Genomic DNA, 24,131 nt, shown 5'->3' with positions numbered 1-24,131 from the left:
AAATTTGTCGGTTGAACTTTTATTTTGAAAGCTGGACTTCCGGTCTGGGGGTGTATTTCCACAACAACAACATCCGGTAATGTCTCGAACGGCTGCTTTGCCTCACACGTAAAACTATCTAAAGATGCACAGCAATCAATATTAATGTGAATGTGAATTAATGTGAACGATGGATATTAACGGCGAGCAAGGGGTTACAGGTGAGATGAATTGACTACTAGTAAAGTAGGAGAAAAGGTGCATAGTGTATTCAACAGACACCAATTACTCCATGCTCGTGACCGAACACTGAATGAAATGTTGCATAAAACAATGTCATATCAACCATTATCATCTACATGTACAACTACATTTTGTCCAGTTTAGCTGTATATTGAAAGATATCTCTAAACATTTTCTGAAGAAGCCTATATGACATGTAATTTTTGCAGTATCAATGCAGTTACAATGCAGCGTAGAATGCTTGGAGCTGTTAATTACTACAAGAAAGTCTCTTGAATGCCATGAATGCAGTGCATAGGCCCACTGTTTATCAGTAAATTAAAAATGTTAAAATATTCTCCAAGTTCCCATTACATCCCATCAAAGTTGAACATAAAGCATGATGAGATTTTAGAAATTGTTTTCTCCTCTGTGTTTCACTGTAGAAGCTCTTCTTCCCTTATCTGCACTGCGACTCCTGGTATCCCCAGTTCAGCTGTTATCTGCTGCAGTGTGGAAAATAACACAGAATGGGGATGTCATGGACTTCAGGAAACTGGAAGAGTTTGTTACATCTGTGACAGAAACTGTCCCGGAGCTGCTCAGTTTCAAACTGAAAACTCAGCTGATCATGGGTTTGAGAGCCAAGGCAAGAGAAAGATGACTAGAGTGGCATTATACACACATTTATCTCAAAACTCAAAATATAAAATGTTTTTATGAAGCAAATGTCCAGCATACCTGTTTATAGTGGCTTACAGGTTCGGTCTCTACCACTCAGAACTCACAATAGTCAACATTTTTGTTTCAGCTGGTTCTGGAAATGTGTCGCACAGAGCAGATGATGGACCATCAGACCATCCAGACACACTTAGATAGGATCCGGGTCACATCACTGCCTCCTAGAGAACCAGAGGTAAGTCTGTCGGTGCAGGACTGCGTGTGAAGGAATTGAACTGTTCTACAAAGTGTGACTGTGTCTTTGTATTCCCATTTAAAATTATTGTTTTTTTTCCCAGTCATGTGAAGCAGAGCTGGAGGCATCTGTATCAAATTTTCTTGCACTGGTCCAAACCCTTCTGGCAGACCCGGTCAAGAGGGAACACTTCTTCCAGGTAGTCATACATGTTTATAGCTATTATAGAAATAGAAATTGTCTTAATAAAAAGTCTGTCAAGCACTGATCCTACTTCTTTCTTTTCCCTAAGGAAGTATTTCCTGTGGAGTACGGCCCTAAGTATGATTCTGCATTGCGAGAACTAATGTGGGAATTTTTGTCAAGGCTCGCACAGCTTCTGCCAGTCCCAGATCTCAAACAGGTACAGCAGAGGCTAGACCACCCATTATCTTTGCTCTACCCGGTGATAACATCATGGGACACACTAGTAAACACTGACTGTTGTTACTTTTTTGCAGACTGCTTGTTGGCTCAGTGCTGCTCCTGCAGTTCTAGAGGAGTGTGTTAAATCTTCCTATCACACTAAGCAGTGGGACATTCTTCTGAAACATCATCAAAATCTTGGACATCTGAGCACTAATGGTAAGCCACTTCTCCATAAACTGAGAGCACGTCTTTATGAGCATCAGTCATCAGTCTTAATCACATGATTGTATTTAATTTTCTCCACTCTGCAAATCTTCTCGTTTATCAGGAACTCAGTCCACTTCCATTGGTGACCACATCTTCTCTTCTCTGTCTCGGGGTGCGGGGAAGACTTCAACAAACACCGAGATTCAGTCAGACTTCCTGAATGACTCAGTCTTATATGCTCAGGAATTGGAAACAGAACCTATTGTTATGGCGGGCTTTGCACAGGTAGACCTGGCGACTAGTATGTACACCAGTGAAGGTATAGAGCTGAGAATGGAGCGCAGGACAGAGATGCAGGAGACTGAGAACAGCGCATCTGTGGAAGCTGTCTGTGGAGAAATGGGGGTTGTTTGTGAGAGGTTGGAGTCAGTGGATGGAGCAGCTCAGATTGTTTTTCAAGAGGTGAAGTATAATCAAAGTGTAAAAACTGAATATGAAGAGTCACTGATAAATGTGAAGAATACTGACATGCATTTGATCAAGAACAAAAGCCTACCTGAAGCACAGCAGGTCAAAGAGAATGGGACTGAGGGAAGTGATGAAGTGAAGGATGAATCTATTCCTATTTCCAAATCCAATTTAGGTGGAGCAGTGGAACCTGCTCCTCTTGTTTTTGCCTGTTCTCAGATTTCATTTGGTCACGCAGAGGAGCTAGGCCTTCGCAAGCATGTGAAAGAGCAACACTCTGAGGAGTACAACAGGCCACTAACCACAGAAAATAGCAAAACAGAGCTAAAGACTGTCCAAACACCATGCTCCAAAACGTGCCCAGTGTGTGGTAAAACCTTCTCCCGCGCTTCAGACATGAGAAGGCATCAGAAATCCCACACCGGGGTGCGACCTTACAAATGCCTTCAGTGTGGAAAGACATTCGTTCACTCCTATGAGTTGAAAAGGCACCAGCGAAAATGCTCAAGACCTTTCCAGTACTACAAGAGAAAGGGATGTGATCAGTCAGAGGATCTGAAGGCGAACTGTAGTGTGGTACAACCTACAGAGGCATCACCATCTGTGAATGAGAGTGGAAACAGATTAAACCTACAAACAAACATGGAAGGGAGTATAGAAGATGGTTGTGGCGTAGACGGCCTGCACAAATGCCTTAAGTGCAACATGTCTTTCAGTGAGTCGTCTCTGTTGAGGCAGCATGAGTTGACTCACTCAGACTATGACCCTCTCCGCTGCAACCACTGTTTGAAGACATATCAGGACACTGCGGCCTTTATCGAACACATGCACATCCACAACCAAGAGCAGCTATTCCCTTGCTCAGTCTGCAAGATGAACTTCAAGCAGTTGGTCTGCCTGAGACAACATTATTTGAAAAGTCACAAGAAGGAAGGGTCTTTTCTTTGCTCCCAGTGTCCAAAGGGTTTCTCGACGTTGTCCAACCTGATCAAACACCAAAAGACTCATACTGGGGAACGCCCCTACCAATGCTCTCACTGTCCCAAAACATTCACACATTTGACAATGCTAACCAGGCATGAAAGAATTCATAGTGGTGAAAGGCCATTTCTTTGCCCGGAGTGTGGGAAGGGCTTTTTGTGCTCTGGGGGACTGTCCAAACACCTCCACTGCCACTCAGAGGAGAGACCTTTCTCCTGTCCCCAGTGTGACAAAACCTTCAAAGCCAAACAGTTCTTGAAGAGTCACCTTAAGACTCACACAGAGGATCGGCCCTTCTGTTGTTCCTTCTGTGGTAAAAGATTTGCCATGTCCCAATATCTGACCAGACACAATCGCATTCATACAGGCGAGAGGCCATATCTGTGCTCCGAGTGTGGGAAAAGTTTCTTAACATCAGGAGAAGTGACGAAACACCGGAGGTACCACACCGGGGAACGGCCTTTCAAATGCACCCAGTGTGGGAAAACGTTCACTCAGTCCTGTCAGCTCACGGAGCACATGCGGATACACACAGGAGAACGACCCTACGGGTGCATACTGTGTGGAAAACATTTCACAAACACCGTTGGGCTGAGAAGACACATGCGCACACACACTGGAGAGAAGCCATTTGTCTGCTCAATCTGTGGAAAGTCCTTAAAAGCAAAGTATCTTCTGCAGGCACATGAGAAAAGTCATACTTTGAGCTGATAGGGGTTTGTTGTCTATTTTGTGCATATTTTCTATTGTGATTTGCCATGTAAATTAACAAGCACTGTATGTATTAAAAAATAAAAGTTCCTGAGATAAGCAAATAAATGCATACAAGATTGGTGAGTCTAGCGCCTCTTATTTGAATGGAAGTGGTACTCTATGTTATTTTTTTTGAAATTGTTATTTTATATTTTTTAGTATTTGCCAAAAATAGACTTGATACTTTTGTAAGGTTCGCGTGTCTGGTGAGGAATAAGTCGCAGGAGAGGAGTTTGGTTGGGTTTTGCGTCACATCTCAGTTTTGAGACTTTTATTTTGAAAAGAGGAAACGTAGAAGAAGAGTTGAGGAAACGGGTGCTTGCGTTCAAACAGCGCATGTTAGCCACCAAGTCAAACAACATAATTTTACATTTATTTTTCGCCGTCACAGGAGTCATATTGCAGTAATGGAGGGTCGTGTGTCAGTTGAAAAAATAAATGGTATGTATCTGGATAATGTGTTCCAGCTCTAATGTTAAGCAGTTTGTGATTGTGTTAGCCAGACAGTTAGCTGGACCCGTCTATTTAATGGAAATGGTAAACACATCATCTGTTAAACTTGTTGTTCCCTCTGGAGTTTGATCGCCCAAATACACATTACCTTTAGAATTAATGTATTTTTCAACTTCACCAAGATCTGGAAACTAGCAGTAGATATCTGGCTGCAATTTAAAATCTCCTACAAAGTCTTTGCTCCAGCAATTATACTAGTTCACTTGATTATGGCTAGCCTGTTTATAGAACATATAAATCAGAGAGATTTTCTGTACCAATATCCAGGGTTAGCATAATAGCTAGATGTTATATCTTCATTGTGAGCAAATTGGTTTATAGAAGGGAAATGAAGTTGGTTCAAGTTAAACTGAAAGGAGTGTTGCTGTGGAGTTGGTAGTGAAGCTGCTAGAAGTGCTTTCTGAAAGTGTTCAGTGCTGCCCTCCAACCACCATCTCTCACATTACATATTTACTATAAATCTTTCAGATCCAGGCCTCCCCCTTTCATCTCTGCGCCTCCTGGTGCCCCCGTTACGGCTACTGTCTGCTGCAATGTGGCAGGTGGCAAAGCAGAAAGATGTGATGAATTATGAGAAGCTTCAGGAGTTTGTGTTTATGGTGACGGAGGCAGTACCTGGACTGATAAACCACAGACAGAGAGCCCAGCTCATTCTGGGTCTAAGAGCAAGGGTGAGCAGCACTTACAGTTTGTTAACGCGAGTGATAATTATAGTCACACACAAGTATGTTAACTTTGCTATATTTATTTTGCAGTGACTAGATTTTTGTGTTTCAGTTGATTCTGGAGTTATGCAAAGGCTCAAGTCGAGGCTCTGTTGATCTTCAAGTGATCCAGACCTACCTGGATAGACTCCCACTAACCTCTGCAAGCACAGATGTAAGCACAACGCAGGGATATCTGTTTGAAACCAAATAAAAACAAACATGCATGCACATTCTTCAAAGTGATAATGATGTGATACTTCCCCATTTAATGACATCAATGCAATCTTTGGCAGTACAGGGATGCAGAGGTGGAAACAACAGAATCTACTTTCATCGCGCTTGTTCAAAGCCTGTTGAAAGATCCAACTGAGAGAGCTTACTTCTTCCAGGTTAGACAGATTTAATTAGACAGATACACTTAATAAGCAGTGCTATATAAAATGGTAAGTGGCCATTTTATTAATGATAGCTGTCTTACAGGAGGTGTTCCCAGTGGAATATGGGCCAAGATACGATGCTGCTCTGCATATATTATTGTGGGAGCTGCTCTCCAAACTGGAGAAGCTGTTTCCAGTACCAGACCTTAAACAGGTATTCATTCTAAATCTACACCTGTTCACCTTGCGAGACCATCCAGGTGTCTCAAGTTGTCTTGCCTTTGCAACATGAAGCAAAACGTCTACCATGTTACCAAAAATTGGAAATTGTGTTGTTTAAAATTGTTTAACATTTTCCTGTGGGTGCACCTCAATAGTTTTTCCTTCTACCTGCTCTGTCCCTTTATACTGTATGTAATGTCCGGTTGTCCTTGTGTCCATATGTCTATGCGCTAATGTTACAGACAAATTAGTGTTGAGTGAAATGATTCTGTTGTGATTCTAGACTGCAGCATGGCTGGGTTCAGCTCCTTCAGTGTTGGAGGAATGTGTCCAGTCGACACCTGAAGAGCTGAGCTTAATCTACCAGCACCATAGGAGTTCAGGCCTCTTGAAAATGCCATGTAAGTGTCCTAAGGTGTTAGGTCATTTTTATTGCCAGAATGCCATTTAATTATAGTGTTGCCATTTTTTTCGAAGCAACTGCATCTTTATGACTTGTTTTTTTTTTTTTGATAGATGGCCCCTCTTCCACCATCGGTACCTGCATCATGTCCGCTTTATCCATCCCTCCCTCCCAAAAAACAACTACTTCTGTTGGACTGGAATCGATGCATAACTATGCTAACATACTGAATCCCATTGCTTTTGTTGGAGCAGACCAGTATAGCGTAGTGACTGTCTACACTGAAGTGGAAGTGGAAGTTGGAGCATCTGAGGTGGGTGAAGAAATAGTTGAGTCAACTGAGGAGGTACAAGTCCAGACAGATTTCTATGAAGCAGAGATAGTGGCTGTAAGTGAAGATAACACTGGTGGTAGAGACGTGGAATCGGTGAGCTCAAAGACAGAAGAAACAAGTGAAACTGTGGATATTGCTAAAGCACTGGAAACTTTGACAAAGACTTTTGCGTTAAGGAAAGAGGCCCTTGATCAAGATGTGCCGACAGGCAAGATTAATGATTCAAATACTGAGTCTCTGAACGATGAGATGGAGACAGAAAGTGCAACAGACGAAGGAAGAACGCATGAAGCAAGTGAACAAATTGACGAGCAAACAGAAAACAGAAAAGTAGATTTGCAACCTGGAGGCACAGAGAGGAATACCAACTCTGAATCTTACACACAATTGAAGGATGAGGATGAATCCTGTTGTGTCAGCCAAGAGATGGCAGATGCCTCCTGTGAAGTTCCTGTCTCTCAAGCACAACAGTCTACCTCCTCAGCTAGTGTACGCAGATCTTCCCGTCTACAAATGAAGACTTCACCAAGTTGGCAGGAGACTTGTAAATTCAAGAACTCATCGAAAGAAAATAACGGAGAACCAAAAATGTACAAAAAGCAGTTATATTTTAAATGTATAATCTTTCATAATAATTGAAAATTTTGATATATACAATACATAATGTACCATACGTTTGTATTTTTGTTTTTATTTCACCAGGAACAAAGCTGATGTATCAATTGCTCCATCTGTGATAGCAATCAAAGGAATCGACACAGGTAACCAAAAAGGCCTTGAAATTATGTTGACATACGAAAAAAAGTGTCTTGAAAATGTATCTTTTGCTGTCCACATTTTACTCACTGTTTATTTTTATTTTATTTTTTGTAGATGAATCTGGGGAGATGACCTCTATCATCTTTACCTGCCCCCAGTGTCCCTTCCATAACTCAGATGAAAATAGCCCCCCTCACATCCACATGCAAAGTGTTCGCACAGAAGAGTACAGGACTCTCATGGCCGCAAAGCAAGAAGGAGCTGAGTTTACACCATCTCCCTGCAGCACCGATCAAATATTTACATCAATTAAGCTTTTCCCTAAAGGAAACACTGAGCAGAACAGAGTAGAAGAGCCTGATAGTCAAAGCATCAAAGAAAACACTGTCAATGTCTCTCAATCCCAAGGAAAGCGGAAGGCCCTCACATGTGAGACGTGCGGGAAGACGTTTACCCGGACGTCAGATGTGCGGAGACACCAGCTCACTCACACTGGGGAAAGACCGTTCCACTGCTCGCAGTGCGATCGCACCTTCCAGCACTCGTGGGATCTGGCCAAGCATGAGAATAAACACCACGGGGCGGCCATCTCCTTCTCCTGCCAGCTGTGCAGGAACTCCTTCACCAACCTCCGCGCTTTAACTGTCCACCACAAGAAGGCTCACTCCGGAGAGAGCCAGCTCCCTCAGATCTGCTCCATCTGCAGCCAGAGTTTCCCCTCTTCCTCTGAGCTACTGGAGCATAGGAAGTCCCATGGATCCAGCCAGCGCTACATCTGTCAGCAGTGTGGCGAAGGCTTTGACTCCCTGCTTGCACGCTCCCAGCACCGGCAGACCCATCAGGTCAAGCGTCAGTTTAAGTGCCCACATTGCGACAAGACGTACACTCGCAGGTCTGATGTGAAGAGGCACCTAGCCACCCACACAGGGGAGCGTCCTTACCAATGCAACCAGTGCAGCAAACGTTTCTCCCTCCGCTTCATGCTTATGAAGCACCTCCACGTTCACACCGGCGAGCGGCCTTTCCAGTGCTCCCACTGCCCGAAGCGGTTCACTCTGGTGTCCATCCTGGCCAGACACGAGAGGATGCACACAGGGGAGAAGCCTTTCCTCTGCTCCCAGTGTGGCAAGGGCTTTCTGTCCCAGGGAGAGCTCTCGAAGCACCACAGGTCCCATGTGGACGACAGGCCCTATTCTTGCACTCAGTGTGACAAGCGCTTCAAGAGCAAAAAAACCCAGCAGGAACATATTTTCTCCCACACCGGTGCCCGCCCATACCCGTGCACCTACTGCGGGAAGGGCTTCACCAAACCGTACGCGCTGACCAGACACAACCTCATTCACACAGGAGAAAGGCCGTTCCCTTGTGGCCACTGTGAGAAGACATTCCTCACCCTCAGCGAGGCTCAGCTGCATCAGCGTATTCACACAGGCGAAAGGCCCTATCCCTGCACCATGTGCGAGCTCAAATTCAAGAGCTCCTCGGAGCTGGCGCGACACAAGCGCAGCCATTTAGGGATGAAGCCACTGAAACCATACTGTGAGCAGTGTATGAAAACGTTCACCTCCAAAGCAAAACTGAGGAAACACATGGAGACGCACAGAGAGGAGGGAGAAGCAGGCCAATCTTTGGACTCTGAAATGCCCGAAGAATCCTGAAGAACTGAATACGCATTAGTAACTCCATCGCAATGGCTAAATGGGTGGAACTGTGAAAAAGAATGTATATTCTTGCAGGCAACTTAAATTTTCATGTTTATCTTTCAGGCTAAACTGATGAACAGAAATTGGAACATTGTTATACAGTTCAGGAACAGGGATACTTATCCACAACACCGTGTCTCAACAGCATTTTATATGCATCATGATAGCACTGTAGTCACATGCTGTCACATGTTGCCCTGTGGGCAGACCATATATGGGAAAGGACAGTTCGTTGTTACTGTTTCAACGTTTAGAGTAAATTACTGTCAAGACTGTCAGACATTTTGCAATCTTAAATCTGAATGTTGACTGAAATCTTTCGTGTTTTAGGCTATAAATGCAGCTTTATAATTTATCCAATGTATCTGCTTTGCCTTGAACTTTGTAAATGGGAAACTTCTTGAAAGCAAACCACAGATGAACATTATTGCACATTAAATAGTCCTTTTACTCATAGTAACTGCCTGTTTCTTTCTCAGTGCTGTCATTAAAATACTATACATTCTTTTAAAATAGTATTTTCAAGGAGCTGCAGTGGATGCTCTGTTGAAATCTCAAGGTGCATGTGTCTGCTGATGTATTTCCTCCTGTTCTGTCCAGAGTGCACATAAAACTCAATGACTCAGTGAGCTGTTGTTTATAGACCAAAGATTCATTATAAACATCATAAACATAACCTCATTTCCTCTACTGCGGATTACCAACTGTCTATGGTAAAACCCCCCTCTGTCCTCATCTTGCTCACTGTTGTAATCCTCATATACTGGGGAACAAGGTGCTGTAATTAGCCTGTCTAATATGGCAAACATTTGAGAAATAGAAATTTGAACTATTGTGGTCAATCACTTCTCATTTATCTGTTTTAAGCCAGGAAAAATATGATGTGCTGCTGTTTCTGTGCCCCAAACAATAGGAATTTAATAATTATTGTAGAGTGGAAAGCCCTGAGTGTGAGACCGGACTGCAGTTCTGTAGAGCCTTCCTGTTCCCCAGCCAATCTACAGAGGTATTCCCCTCTCTGTCATCATGTGGCTATTATGGTTGTCCTTTTAAAACGAGGTTCTTATTTCACGAGTGCATTTAATTAGCTGAGAGGCTTTAATTAGCCCTGATTGGGTGGGGGTTGATGGGAGGGAAGCAGATGCAAAGCAGGAATGACCAAAATAAAGATGGATGTAACATTTAGCAAGGGACCAAGAAAGTGCGATTACAGTGATGCTAAGGATAGTTTGAAATTGGTTTTCTATTTTTAGCATGGGGTATGGTTTTTAAATGTATTTTTATCCATTAGAAAGAAATTATTATGGCTGAATGAGATAATTCAAAATAATTGGGCTAGCATAATCTGAAAGAATATTAGATGTGTCTATCATGAAGGTGAATGCATGTAAATTCAACCAAGTCCACTTCCTAGGTCATGATTCCACTCCAAGTCATTTTTATTTTACCTTTATTTAACCAAGTAGTCCCACTGAGATTAAAAATCGCTTGTTGAAGAGATACCTGGCAAAGAAAGCAGTTTCATGACAAAAGTAAAACTTACAGGCATACAAAACATTTGTAAACACATGTTGAAATATTGATGAAAACAGAACACTGAATAGGTCCTTTGCTTCAGCTAATGATCCTATATTGTTAATTTGTTTAATTTGAGTTTGACCATTACCCCCATCTCAATCTACTACCTAATGTAATCTTAATTGACTTAATTTTCTAACTTTCTAAATTGTCTCTATAATTGTTTGCACTATAATATTTTGCCCTTTTCATAAAATGCTTCACAAAAGTATGTGTGAGCATGCTAATGTGTGTGTCAGTCAATATTTTCAAAATTTTAACTTCTAACACCTGAACAGATAGCAGGCAGTTATGTAGTTCTGTATATCATTAATGTGTGCATGTCTTTTTGTAGTAATGAAATTCCATGGTTTAAAAGGACATTTTTACCTTTTCTTTTTAATAATTAAAAAATTGTATAGCTTTAAACACAGAAGATAAATTTCTCTTTTGTGTTCACATCCAAATGTAAGAGCGATAAAATTAGGTTCTAAACTTAAGTCATGTCCCGTCATGTCCTTGACTGATATAAAACATGTCCAGTAGCAGCATCTGAAAAAATATTACATAAGCACTGTCTTTTTATCTGTCTATACATCATACAGGTTATGCTTGGGGACGTAGAAAGAAAATGTAAAAAAAATATCACATATACTCTATAGACTTTTTTGCCGGCTCATTGAATCTCCAAATGGACCATAGTTAAACCAAATGAGTGTCTCCTCCACGCCGAGAGAGGGTGTGCATGGTCTAAGTCCGTCCCACCGCAAACACCGCTAGGCTTGACCAGAGCAAGGGACAGCAGCGAGCGAGAGGCTGTAGGGATGCGGCTATCATCATAGGAATTTAGAGTATTGGTGACCATGCAGGTGGAAAGAACGCCCGAAATAAACAGATAAATAAGGTGGAAACAAGGGGGCTGCGGATGCAGATAACGACACAACGCGACACCCATCAGCGTGATTTACGGTCCAGTCAGCATTGGGGGTGTTGGTGGCGGATTAATAACCAGTCATAAAGAATTGGGAGGGGGATTGTGTGTTGCAGGAGAACAAGAGAGAGAGAGGGTACTGATAGAGAAAAAAGAGAGAGAGAGAGTGTGTGTGAAAGAGAGAGAGGGAAGTAGATAAAGCCGGAGCGAGCACCATGAGCTCTGCACTGCCGTACGACTCCCTGCCTGCTCGGCTGAGTCCCAGCAGGCGAGCTTTGGACTGGGAGCGCGAGCAGCTAGCGGTACGAAGACTTTCTTCTCCGAGGGGTCTCGACCTGCTCACTCCTCCTCCTCTTCCTCGGCGACCCTCTGCGATCCCTGGGTACCTGCTCTCGCCCTACCAAGAGCAGCAGGAGCAGCTCCAGCAGCAGCAGCAACGTCTGTCCCTGTCCGTGTGCTCAGAGGCCTCCCTGGCGCCCCAAGTTCCCCGCCCTGCGGGCGTCGCCCCACCCTGCTGCCGCCCCGTGGGAGTCATGCACCTCCTGCGCCTGGGTCTCCTGGCCTTCAGCTGCGTCTTCTGGGCAGCCGGCTTGGCCATCTTCACCCTGGGTGTGTGGGCGCAAGCTTCTCTGGCAGACTACATGCTGCTGTCCGCCAACCGCTACCCCAACGCCCCGCTCATCCTCCTGTCGACAGGGGCGGCCGTCACCGCCTGGGGCTTCCTGGGGTGCCTGGGGGTGGCGGCCAACCTGCCCTGTGTGCTGAGGGCTTACGGTTTCTTTCAACTGGCTGCACTCATAGGCGGTTTGGCTGCTGGACTCTCCGGCCTCTTCTATCGCGAAGACATCGCCGGAGGGTTTCGCAGCGGGTTGCAGCGAGCGGTGGCAGGCTACGCAGAAGACGAAGGCCGTGCCGATGCCCTAGACAGCCTGCAGAGGGCCCTGGAGTGTTGTGGAGCCGACGGTTGGCGCGACTGGATCACCTCTGACTGGGCCGTCCGAGACGTGGCCTTCTCACCTGTGGAGAATGGCACCTCAGTGTCACTGCCGGACAGCTGCTGCGTGAGGCGCAAGGGCTGCAGGAACCGACTTCTACCATCAGAAGATAGCGAAGGAGTGGCAGCTGCAGGAATCCATCCGCATGGCTGCTTCCGGAAAGTGTTCAGTTTCGTCAATGACAACGTCTTCCACATTGCGGCCACTGTGTTGGGATTAGCCTTCACCCAGATAGGAGGCATTGCCCTAGCTTGTCTGCTGGCCAACAGACTGCAACCAAGACAACATCGAGCTGTAGGGGCACATTAATGATCAGTTTGAAAATTAGAGAACCCACACCAGGGATCAACCAACTTGATGATTAGGATTTGGACTGAACAATGCCCTTAACCTCTTCTTTGGACAGTATACTGTAAATAAGTTCCCCTTTGGATTCTTCAATATTCAATAGTTTCCACAATTCATACTTCACTGCATTGAATGTGTGCAGATTTTCTTTCCTTTAAACAATGTTGCCGAAACGTTCACCAGCAATTTTATTCTTCAGACGATTGAGTTTGGCTGTGTTCAACAGATGTTTCTGTCTCGATCCATTTAGTTTTTGTATTACATACATTACACTATGTGCCGAAAGTGTTACAAGGAAAGAGTGTAATAATATATTATTGTCTGTGACATTTGTGCCTTGGGCTACATTTCTGTTGTTGAGTCATTTAGACATCCAAAAAGCTGTAATTATTTTTACTGTGTTGAGTGATTGGTGAGAGATTTGGTGAGATTATTGCTGCATCAAAATTGTTACATCCAGATGTCCCTTTGTTTCTAGAGTCTCTATGCTCTGATGCACAGGATATAAGCTTAAATCACTGAATTTGACTCAACACTTTAAAACATTAATTATAAAATGCTCAGATGCATTGGCATGACACCGATGTTGTGCAGACCAATGCAAGCATGAAACAATGGGCAGCAGTATTTAGATCAAGATTGCCTAATTTCCTATTTGTTTGTGGGATGATAAAAAAGTTTCTACAATGCTTTTTTGCTCTTTCGCAACATCAAACTAAATTTGATTTTACAAGGAATGTGAAAGTGCTTTTCTTTCTAATATGAGCTTGTTAAACTATGTGTTATTTCAATATTTTGCATTAAGTTGGTACAATGGCATCATTCACAGAGGAGTTGATTTTCCTTTGTGCCCCCATCCACCCTCTTTCCAACCACATCATCATACATCTCACCTTTCCTATTAAGGATAAGGCATTTTTATTGCTCTTGTAATTGCATTGTACTTGTATTATATATCCAACATACAGTAATGTGTAATCCATTCTAATAATATCCAGCAGTGGGGACAAGCATGAGTGAAACTGTAGGCAATATCTGGCCAACAGTAAACAAAAAATCTTTGCCTCATTATAGAAAATGATATTGAATAGGCACTGGGAATGGGAATTTCATGGTCTGCTGATTTTCTGCCCTTGAACATAAAATATATGGCAACAGCATTCTTGTGATGTAACTTGAAGGCAAATCTAAAGCATTTATCAAAAATAAATAAATAAAATGCTTTAGATAAATGCTTTCGATATAGTTGAGTATGTAATGAGTATGTCAGATATAGTTGAGTATGTACTGTAACCTTGAAGGCAAATCTAAAGTATATAATGTTATCTAATAAACATCTTGTTGCTTGATAGTGAATCACTGAAGTCGTTCTGTGTGATCTTATTGAGACAGACTCAGATATTTGATAACCCAAAATGTCCATGTTGGGAGCACATTGTGGGCTTTAATGAAAGTGTTTCCTCTTTAAGCCGTAAAGAAGCAGAAAATGTATCCCTTATCCTGACAGATGGCAGGTATGAAGCTCCTGTCTGCATTTTAAAGACCTTAGAAGCTGGCTTGGGTTTTATTTTATGACAAAGGCCATACTGGAAGTGTGCCAAAGTGGTAAATTCTCTGCACCAGGAGTGGTTCGATTCCTACCGAGACCTCTGGCCAGGCAATCTTGAATTATGGGTAACTGAATGACATCTCATTTCTACCACCTGGGACAACGGTGATTAGATCTGCCCTTGAAGGAAGACGAGATGGACTCACCACTAGGCATGATGAAAAACAACAGCCAACACACAAAAATAAACCCAATATTGATTACTTTATGAACCAGAAATCCTGAACTATATCAGTCAAATTGGTTAATCTTTTTGGATTAATTCATGTGTAATAGAATTCTTACTGCCATTCACCACAGAGTTTACCTTAAAGCCTAAATACATCACGGTTGAGAGAGACAGACATCAGACCACAGCCTCTACACAATGAATACCATTTGCATGACCCAATTATGGTATTGATTAGCCTACATTATGTACTAACAAGGCTTGCGGATGGTCTCTATGTCTGATCACACTGTCCTTATTTAACCTATTTTGCCTGACTTCATCCCCACCAGCGGTTTCATCATACAAAAATAAGCTCTGAATGATATCCAGCAACACCTTGGTCAGGGAAACCACAAGGAACATTTTACTCATATATGTGAAAACTATTTTGGGTAGGGCACCTGGGTTGCTTTAATGTGCACTGTTTATGACTCGTATTGAATTAAACCAAATGCTCACTACGAGGGACACAAAATGGCTGCAGAGGGGTGCTGCCATATTGGGTCAAGGTAAATGATAAATCCATATCAGCTCTATACAGGCTACAACAACTTAGATAAATGAGATGTATATTTTCCCTCAGCCATATCCTTCACTGAGGCTTTTCGTCTACATTTCATTGTGCTGTATCTAAGACACCAAAGGTCTTGCTGTCCTCAAGTAACATTGTTCAGTGGACAGAGTCAGACCAAGTAATTCAAAAATGTCTGACAACTGTGCAAGACTGCTAAGAATTTTGAGATGCAAGACTTCATAAAGGAGCCCCTTTAAGGCAAAGGACTCCTCAAAGATGAAGTGGAACATGACGAGGCTATTATCAACATAATACATTTACATTTTAGACATTTGGCTGGTACTCTTATCCAGAGTGACCTGTCAAACACACACCTGATTCAGAAAAGTTAATGAGCTATCCAAATGTCATCAGTGTTCATCATTCCTTCTGGGAATCTTTTAGCAACATATAAATCACATTACACTTTCTCACTAGGTCCAAGATAGTATATACACAGTATATAGTGTGTATGTTTTTCAGATATACACTAGGTTACTTGAGATTATGTATGTTTCGAAATATACAAAATTGTCCAAAAATGTATTTGTGCATGTAAAATAGTCTAATTCGATGTCCCAATTAATATAACCTGCTGTCACACTTTGGAAAATGTTGAATGAAGTTTGGCTGTGGGCAGACCACACTAATGGGTGTGTCATGCCTCCTGGGAATATCATCACAACATGGATCCTTCTTATTCGCTTAAGCAACATCTTGAGGAATTCAGGAATGTATCCTGTGTTGAGCTTTATGTTGGATAGGTAGATGTTGAGTTGAGAGTTGAGTACTTGCATATAACTACATGTTATTAACAGTAACAATAGGGTGGAAATGTAAGCTATTTCCAGTAGCCTATCGAAAATATATTTTGAATGAATGTCGTCTAAATGTACAAATACAGTATTGGCCAATTCTACTTTGAAATATGTGACGTGAAATATGTTTTTTGTAGGGGAACTTGTGGGACTTGAGTCTTTATGGGACCTCAGGCTTTATCTGTACTCTCCGCCTCTAAGTCTGCCCTACATCTGACTGCTTCTGGACCTTTGCAGAGTCGGCTTTGCTCTGCCCCATATTTATTTGGCAATTCTCACCCACTCGCCAGTCACTGCGTAAAAGCCGCTGCAGTGCGCTTGGATATGTAGTTGTTTGCGCACACCGGGGTCTCCAAAATGGACCTAAAATCCGAGCTGCTCAAGTCCATCTGGTACGCCTTCACGTCGCTGGACGTCGAGAAATGCGGCAAAGTGTCAAAATCGCAGTTGAAGGTAAGTACGAAAGGATTGTGTCCTTTTCTAGAGATCAAGAAATTGTGACCAGCGATTTAGTAGCCTATACTGAATTATTGGACTGGGATAGCAGTACACAGCATGATGTAACAGTATATTTGTCTTGGAAAGTTACTTTTGAATAACTTGTGTCTGACAAACTGGAGACAGAGCAATATTCATCATTCTCTATAGAGGGTCTTCGAATGCCGTCTATGTTGCCTGAAACTACACGTTAAAGTGAAGAGCAATACACACAAACGCAGATACAAGCTCACACACATACCCAAATATCTGAAAAAGGTTTAGACTTCTTCTAGGAAACATGAATCCTACTCAGATTGTGAAGTGAAGTGTGACGCCAGGCAGTTTCAGCTCGGGGTTCAAAGTCCAAGCTGCGCCTGACTGTTTTTTTTTTCTTTCTTTGGCCCAGTAACTTGTGAATATGACATAACGTCACTGTGTTTTAAAGAAGATCTCTGCTTGTCTTATTATTTTGCCATCCCCCCCCCTCAGTAAGTGTTATTTTTGTCTGCCATGTTGCTTTCCGGCCAGTTCATACATGCCTCCCTGGCCTGGGCCCGCTGAGGTGAGAAGAATCCAAGGAAATAGCAGAAAGCTGTCCTGACATGCTTTCCCACTGAGGATCAGCTGTGTCTTGTGCATGTGTTTGTGCATACATAGAAGAAGTATGGAGTGTGGTACATCGACCCTGATTCATTTACAATAACCATGTTTTCTGTGTGTGTGTGTGTGTGTGTTTGTGTGACAGGTACTCTCTCACAACCTGTACACAGTGCTGAACATCCCTCACGACCCCGTGGCCCTGGAGGAGCACTTCCAGGACGATGATGACGGACCAGTGTCCAATCACGGCTACATGCCCTACCTCAACAAATACATACTGGATAAGGTACTGTCCTGTACCTTGAGACACTGTTACTAATAGACACTGTTTGCTTTGCTGGTGTATTTGATGTACATGCAGTGATATAGCGGTAAACAGTAAACCTGTGATCATCATAAGGAAAACAACCACCATAACCACCAACCACCACCAAAAATCAATTATACTTTCAGAAAAATCATTAATTTACACGCTTTCCCTTAAAAAACTCTATATCCTCACATTACTTATATCAGTTTGATACTACTTTTATGATGTATGCTATGGATTTACATCATAACAATCTATGTCAGGCTGAAAATGTGAATAAAATCTATTCCCCAAATAAAAAGGAGGGTAAACTAAGTTTCGGTGGGTTTACCCACCACTTTATCCCTGTGTATTTACTATACTGGTGCATAAGATGTACTGTACTGGATATGGCGTGTCTGCAATGGCAGACAGTATAATGGCTTTAATGACCCATATATTTAGCAAAGAATGTTTAGTTCTTCAAACATTCCTCAGAGGCAGAGCTGCTCTGGAGGCAGAAATCATCTCTTTGGTTGAGTTAAACATCAGTGGGTGGAGCCAAAGAACTACAGTTTTTCTGGATAAGTAACTTAGGCTAAAACCCAGTGAAAAGGGCAAGAGGTAAGAGAGAAGGCAGCTAATATTATGAAGCACTCTAAGTTATCTAGGTTAGCTAGTTAGACTAGCTGACCTCAAGTTCAAACTAGCCATACTAGCCTGTAGCTATCTATGGAAGCTAAAGTTAGCTAGCCTGACCTTCCAAGACCTCCCATGGCCGTGAACTGATAAAAGAAAAAAAGTCAATGCCATTTTGTTTTATTCATAGCTTGACCAGAGTTTCATCTTTGCCATTCAAGTTTACCAGTCCAAAAAAGCTCCAAAGCTCCAAAGAAACTATGGTTCTTTGGCTCCGTCCATCAAGGTTAAATGTTTGTGTAACTAAAACTTTAATACGTACATATTATGCCTCTAATCATCCAATGAAATTTCAACCCAATTTGTGGCTAGGTCAAAGAGGGGACATTCGACAAGGAGAAGTTTGACGACCTGTGCTGGATGATGACCATGAAGAAGAACTACCGCCCCATACCAGAGGGGGCGTTGCTCTCCGAGAGAGACTGTTTCAAACTCTTCTGTCTGTTCAACCTATTGTCTGAGGACCGCTACCCACTGATGATGATACCAGAGGAGGTACGAGAGAGAGAGAGCGAGACACAGAGAGAGAGAGATGTGAAAGAAGAAAGGAAGGGAGGAAAATGGGAATAAGAAGAGTTTAAGTTCATCATCCAAATGAGTTTGTTCCCACTGGAGATTCCATGTATACTGTTAACATGAACACAAAATAGGGATCTAATGTGTGTGTGTTCACATGCACCAAAGAATATAACTAGAATAAGCTCTTTTGACATGCGTAGTGGAATAATCTCATGTTATAGCACACCAAGATGAACATGTGTTGATTGTTTCCAGCTTTTCAACCATCAAAGTGTTCAACGATTCTTAAATCTTTCAAAGTTTAAAAAGTAGTTGGTTTAAGTGCTAATCTTCTTTTATTGGACAGATGAGGTTTCATTATAAACAGTATTTCAGAATAGGCTAGTCTTTTTCATTTGAGGTGGTTACATGAGGCACTGTGATTGGGCTATTATTCCTGTTATTAATGAAACATTGGGCTCTGTCTAAACCCAGCTAATGTCCCAACAAAGTCAGACCCATTTACATTTTTTCACTGCAGAAGAAAGCAAGAGCAAGTAAGTGAGTTAATGAGTTTCTTCCTTCCTGCATACTTCCTCCATAAGATCTGGTTTTAGTTTCCTGTCAACCCAGACCAAAATAACTGTGTTCATACCATCAGCCCACCACACTGAAGGTATCTCTTGTATCTCTTGTATAAACACTTACAGTATTCTAACATTTTGAATGCACTCAGGTGGAATACCTCCTGAAGAAAATCTCCACAGCGATGAGCCAGGAGTGGGACGGGAAGCCCTTGGAGGACTTGCTATCCCAGGATCCCTCGGTGCGGGAGGAGGGCATGTCTGTGTGGACCTTCCTGGAGCACATGGGTGCTGGCCGGCTGCTGAGGGTCACCAGTGCTGAGGCCTTCAGTCTGGCCTTGGACGAGGTCTTTCTGGAGATGTACCACAATGTCCTGAAGAGGGTGAGCCTGTGTGTGTGTGTGTGTGTCTTCCTCTCTTTTTCAGCCAGTTACCTTTAGCCTGTTTTTCCTCTGCTCTCCTGTCATTTTTGTGTTTACTTTCTTACCTCTTTCACTCTGTTATTGACATAACCCCCCCTCCACCCCCTCTTTCCAGGGTTATATGTGGAAAAAGGGGCACATGCGTAGGAACTGGACTGAGCGCTGGTTTGTGCTGAAGCCCTCCTCCATGGCTTACTATGTCAGTGAGAACCTGAAGGACAAGAGGGGAGAGATCCAGCTGGATAAGAGCTGTATCATAGAGGTTAGTGAGGAAATGTGAAGTATGCATATTCCTGGGTGTTATAGCATATGCATGTGCTGGACATTTTTATCCAAAGTGCTTTACAGTATAATGAATCCATATATTTCTTTAGTACGGGTTGGTTCCAGTGGGAATCAAACCCCTCACCCTAGCATTGTTCATACTATGACAACTAAATATTCAACTAAATATCCAAGTTGTGTTCGTTTTCTTTTTCTCCATGTATTTATGAACCTGACTGTCTCTCCCCTCTGTTTCAGGCTATCCCAGACAGGGAGGGGAAGCGCTGTCTGTTCTGTGTGAAAACCCATAATAAAACCTATGAGATGAGCGCTTCTGACCAGAGACAGAAGGTGGAGTGGACTCAAGGTGTGTTTGTGTGTATGAGCAGCAACACACACAGACAGTACTGACTGCATTGATTTATTGTGTGTGTGTGTGTGCAATTTAATTCAGTGGTTGTAACTGTAGGTGGCGCTCTTTTTTTTGTCTGTTCAGCCATGGTGGCTGTCACTGCTCATGCTAACTATCCAGTTCTTCTTCTATTTATTTCAGACTTCAGTAACGCAAACGTTTTTTTCCAGGTGTTACAGCAAAATTTGTAATCCCTAAAAAATTGTTTCCTTTGCAGTGTGTCCCTGTTTTGTCATCAGTGTTTGTTGTTGCTTTGCCTCTGCACAAGAAAATGACTGTGGGGGAAATGTGTTGAATAGCCTTACAACTTCTTTGTAGAATCAATGAACGTGATCTCCGTCCATTATGAGGCACCAAGCTAGGTTACTTTTGATAGGTTACTTTAATTCTTTGTAATCCCGTGAAATTTTAAAATGCCAGTGATAGGAAAACAATGCACAAAAATTCAATTATGTTATTTTCTTACCTGGTGTGGAATTGAGCCAAAGACACACTGCCAGGGGAAAAACATTTTTTAGGGTTTTTTTGCCGCGACACTGAGAAACAGCTTCTTAACACTGGGTGAGAACAGCAAATACAGCAAATGTAAAAGCTTTCATGAATTGGGTATAGGTTGAATCACTATTATGTTATATCAATCGGCATTAGGGAGTTGCAAAACAGATATTTATATGAAAATGTCACAGACTATTATTGTAAAACGTGTGTGTGTGTTCCCTCTCCAGTCATTCAGACAGCCCTCCGTCTCCAGGGTGAGGGAAAGTCCTCCCTTCACCAGGAACTTAAACTTAAGAGGCGGGTCCAGCGGGAGCACAGCCAACGGGAGCGCAGCCTGAGCGCCCGCAGCAGCTGCAGCAGCCAATCAGACGATTCGAATACCCAAGATATGGAGAGAGAGAAGGAACGACAGGACCAGGAGATAGAAAGCATCATCCAGGTGAGAGAAGGAGGGATTGGTGGAGCAATGGGAAGGACAATTAATGCACTGCAAAAAAAACACTAAAAGAATCCCAAAATTAGAAACATATGTTGAGGACATTTCTATAGTAAATGTCTTATTACATTATCATGAAACAAGTGACATTTCTACCAGCTAAATGACTTGCTAGATAAAAGATAAAATCCCTTGCTAAGCGTGTCCTTTGCAGTGTGTACATGTGATATAGGTGTGTTTTTCAGTGTGCATGAATATGTGACTATACTGCATATCTGTGTCTCGCAGCATGCGCGGGAACTGGAAACCAAACGAAGAGAGGCAGAAGAGAGAGAGAGGAGAAAACAGAAGGAGGTGCAGAAGGAGCTGGAGAGACAGCTGAAAGAGGCAGAGATGGTGAGAGGAAGTCTGCCAGATGACAACAAATATTTACTGTTTGCTGAAATAGGGGTTAGAGTCCGTTCCAGTCGCGTTGATCTCTGAAAACAGCACACATTGGCATTATAAAATTCAGATTCAGCCTTTAATGATTTTTAGTGGTGGAGTAATGGTGATGGCATTCCTGGAATAGGTGATTCAGGAATAGGTCAGTTCCTTCCACTCGATTGATGTGTGTGTGTGTGTGTGTGTTCTCCTAGCTGAGGGACAGCATGCAGGCAGAGATGGAGGAGAAGGAGAGGGAGGCTGAGCAGCAGAAGAAGAGGATCCAGGAGCTGGAGCTGACTCAGGGGAAACTGGAGGCCGCTCTCAACATGGAGATCCAGGCCCGGCTGGAGGAGGAGAGGGTCAGGCAGGAGCTGCAGAGGTAACACACACACACACACACACACACACACATACCCTGAAAACTTAGAAGCACTTTCAATTAAATATGAGATTCCTCGTTACTTGATTTCTGTTAAGGTCTGTTCTCCTTCTCCCCTTCTCCAGGTTGCTGCAGGCGGAAGAGGAGAAGAAGAAGCAGTGCCAGCTCCTGCAGGAGCAGCAGAGGGCCTTGCGGAGCCTCAGCCCCATAGAGGAGGCTTCAGACGGAGGTGCGGAGGAGGAGGAGGAGGACACTCCCTCGGCCCTCCACTCGGCCTCGCAGGAGCTCCAGGACCTGCGTGCATCTCGCCAGAGGAGCCACCAGCGCCTGGAGGTGAGAAAGAGGCCGAAAATGAAAGACAATGAGAGAACTGTGTTTCGACTGATTGAGGTTTAATGCTAATATGAAATAACACTGATGAGAAACTACTTGTTCGATTCTCTCGCTCCATCTCGTTCGGCCTGCAGGAGGTTCAAGAGAAGCTGAGGAACGCCAGTCAACATGTACGGCACTGGAACGTCCAGCTGAACCGCCTGATGACGCCCATCACTCCTGCAGGTACAGCACAGTGTCTGTCTGGTCTCACGCAGCGCGGCCTAGTGGGTAAAAAGACAGTTCAACTGGACGCCCATGTCCATCCACCCTGCTGAAGTGTCCTTGAGCAAGACACTGAATCCCCACCAGCTCCAGGATCAATGTATTTATTCACAGTATTTATTATTAAAGTTATAGTGGTAAATAAAAAGGTGTGTAAACTGTGAAATCCAGTCCATGATCACTAGACATTGTGCAGTATTTATTTATTATTATTATTTCTTTTTTTAAATAGTATTATGTAATGTTTTATTTTCTCTAAAATACCATATTTCCATATAAGTTAAATTAATTTGATGCTATCTACTATAATGTATAGTATTATTTTATATCGTAAAGAGCCTGAAAAGTGGTGACTGAGACTGTGGTGACTGTACACTGTACACTGTTCACATAATGAAGTTATATATACCTAATTTAGCTCCTCTTCAGTGTAGCTGTGGAAACTTATCAGTGAACAAAACTGAAGGTCAGTTTGTGTTGTGAATTGTTCTTTTGTTTTGTAGACCGACTGGAACACCGCCTGACATCAACACGCTCCTGTCCAAAAAAGGAAGGCGCCCTGGCCAGTAACGAGTTCATCACCAAATTTAAGACTAGAGCTGGTCAAGACAGCCAATCAGCAGAGGACAGGGAGGGACTTGAGGAACAAATGGAGGCTGTCAGCCTGTCCGACGGGTCAGATGAATCACAGGAAAAATCCAATGGACAAATCTGATCTCTATGTTGATGGTTAGGGGAACGCTGTAAAGTTTTCAAATCTACAGTAAGACCAGAAATGAGTAACAAAACCAGAACCCATGATGGTGAAAGTTGAATGAGGAAAGTTATTTACAATCAACAAAAACTGTGCAAAAGCATTATATTATATTTATGTTACATTTTTGAGATGCACACTAAGATGGAAAACTATGATGACAAATACAATGTGATATGTGATTTACTGAGAACACATGAATAAGTTCAACTGAGATTTACAATTTTGTACAATAAAGTTTATGGCTGATTGATATACTGTTAATGATGTGATATTGTGCCTGGATTACCAACAGGGCCTGTAGGGACCCAGACAACTAAGGGCCCCATGTGCTCCACTGTGTAGATCCATTTGTAAAGTAATTGTAAATTTGCACTCACACACATTTGCATTCTATCCTGGCTATCTTTCCTAGTTGGACAAAGGTCAATTTCCTTATTGCTTGCTTAACCTTTCTGATGGGGTGGACACATTTGACAAGGCAGGTGCTATATATACATGGTTGAATGGTGATGGCTGGCAGTGAAGGGGCCTATAGAAGATGCTTGGCCTGGGGAGTCAGTGGGATGACTACTCACTACTACTATGTCTTTATTCAACCATTTCCATTAACATTAAACTCCCTGAAAGATGACTTTATATTGACATCATGTAAAGTTCCACCAGGATCTAGAATTTAGTTATAGTTGATAAAAATCCACTGATTTTGTTTGCTGTGTAGGCTTACCCATTCTGGCCTGAGGGTGGCGCTGCAGGTAAGAGCCGAAATGAACCGACATGTCAAGTCCTCTGGAAGTAAAACAAAATCAAAGTTCATGT

The 24,131-nt window shown here is 42.8% G+C and overlaps 3 protein-coding genes across 3 annotated transcripts; all 3 read left to right on the top strand.

Moving 5' to 3' along the window:
* The first annotated feature begins 66 nt into the window (after positions 1-66).
* On the top strand, positions 67-9,390 carry LOC139657564 (zinc finger protein 91-like). The gene is made up of 12 exons (XM_071535453.1): positions 67-200; positions 648-850; positions 1,013-1,117; positions 1,221-1,316; positions 1,410-1,520; positions 1,618-1,741; positions 1,854-3,887; positions 4,922-5,118; positions 6,037-6,154; positions 6,270-7,080; positions 7,193-7,251; positions 7,364-9,390. Exons 1-12 carry the CDS (start codon positions 170-172, stop codon positions 8,905-8,907), a joined length of 5,433 nt encoding a protein of 1,810 aa, XP_071391554.1. The 5' UTR covers positions 67-169; the 3' UTR covers positions 8,908-9,390.
* Positions 9,391-11,655: 2,265 nt separating this feature from the next.
* On the top strand, positions 11,656-12,744 carry LOC139657563 (tetraspanin-7-like). Its single transcript, XM_071535451.1, has one exon. It carries the CDS (start codon positions 11,656-11,658, stop codon positions 12,742-12,744), a length of 1,089 nt encoding a protein of 362 aa, XP_071391552.1.
* A 3,371-nt stretch (positions 12,745-16,115) lies between these two features.
* Positions 16,116-23,554, top strand: def6c (DEF6 guanine nucleotide exchange factor c). Its single transcript, XM_071535455.1, has 12 exons — positions 16,116-16,427; positions 17,200-17,340; positions 18,355-18,537; positions 19,277-19,507; positions 19,662-19,808; positions 20,069-20,177; positions 20,948-21,159; positions 21,445-21,552; positions 21,795-21,961; positions 22,087-22,294; positions 22,429-22,519; positions 23,062-23,554. The coding sequence occupies exons 1-12, from the start codon at positions 16,332-16,334 to the stop codon at positions 23,271-23,273; spliced, it is 1,905 nt and encodes a 634-aa protein (XP_071391556.1). The 5' UTR covers positions 16,116-16,331; the 3' UTR covers positions 23,274-23,554.
* The last annotated feature ends 577 nt before the right edge of the window (positions 23,555-24,131 follow it).

Source organism: Centroberyx affinis, unplaced genomic scaffold (genome assembly GCF_046629955.1).
Source record: "Centroberyx affinis isolate AG114_WGS23_722 - 3 ecotype Tasmania unplaced genomic scaffold, CSIRO-AGI_Caff_v1 ptg002712l_1, whole genome shotgun sequence".
NCBI lineage: Eukaryota > Metazoa > Chordata > Actinopteri > Beryciformes > Berycidae > Centroberyx > Centroberyx affinis.
The sequence above is the reverse complement of the archived record's forward strand: the minus strand, read 5'-3'. Positions and strand labels throughout refer to the sequence as shown.

Bases quoted from the DNA above. Each gene is read 5' to 3' on its own strand.
- LOC139657563 (XM_071535451.1), top strand. From the start codon at position 11,656: ATGAGCTCTGCACTGCCGTACGACTCCCTGCCTGCTCGGCTGAGTCCC.
- def6c (XM_071535455.1), top strand. From the start codon at position 16,332: ATGGACCTAAAATCCGAGCTGCTCAAGTCCATCTGGTACGCCTTCACG. The intron at 19,508-19,661 runs GTGAGCCTGTGT...CCCTCTTTCCAG, and splicing joins ACCACAATGTCCTGAAGAGG to GGTTATATGTGGAAAAAGGG. The intron at 22,520-23,061 runs GTACAGCACAGT...TTTGTTTTGTAG, and splicing joins GACGCCCATCACTCCTGCAG to ACCGACTGGAACACCGCCTG.
- LOC139657564 (XM_071535453.1), top strand. From the start codon at position 170: ATGGATATTAACGGCGAGCAAGGGGTTACAG. The intron at 1,521-1,617 runs GTACAGCAGAGG...ACTTTTTTGCAG, and splicing joins CAGTCCCAGATCTCAAACAG to ACTGCTTGTTGGCTCAGTGC. The intron at 6,155-6,269 runs GTAAGTGTCCTA...TTTTTTTGATAG, and splicing joins AGGCCTCTTGAAAATGCCAT to ATGGCCCCTCTTCCACCATC.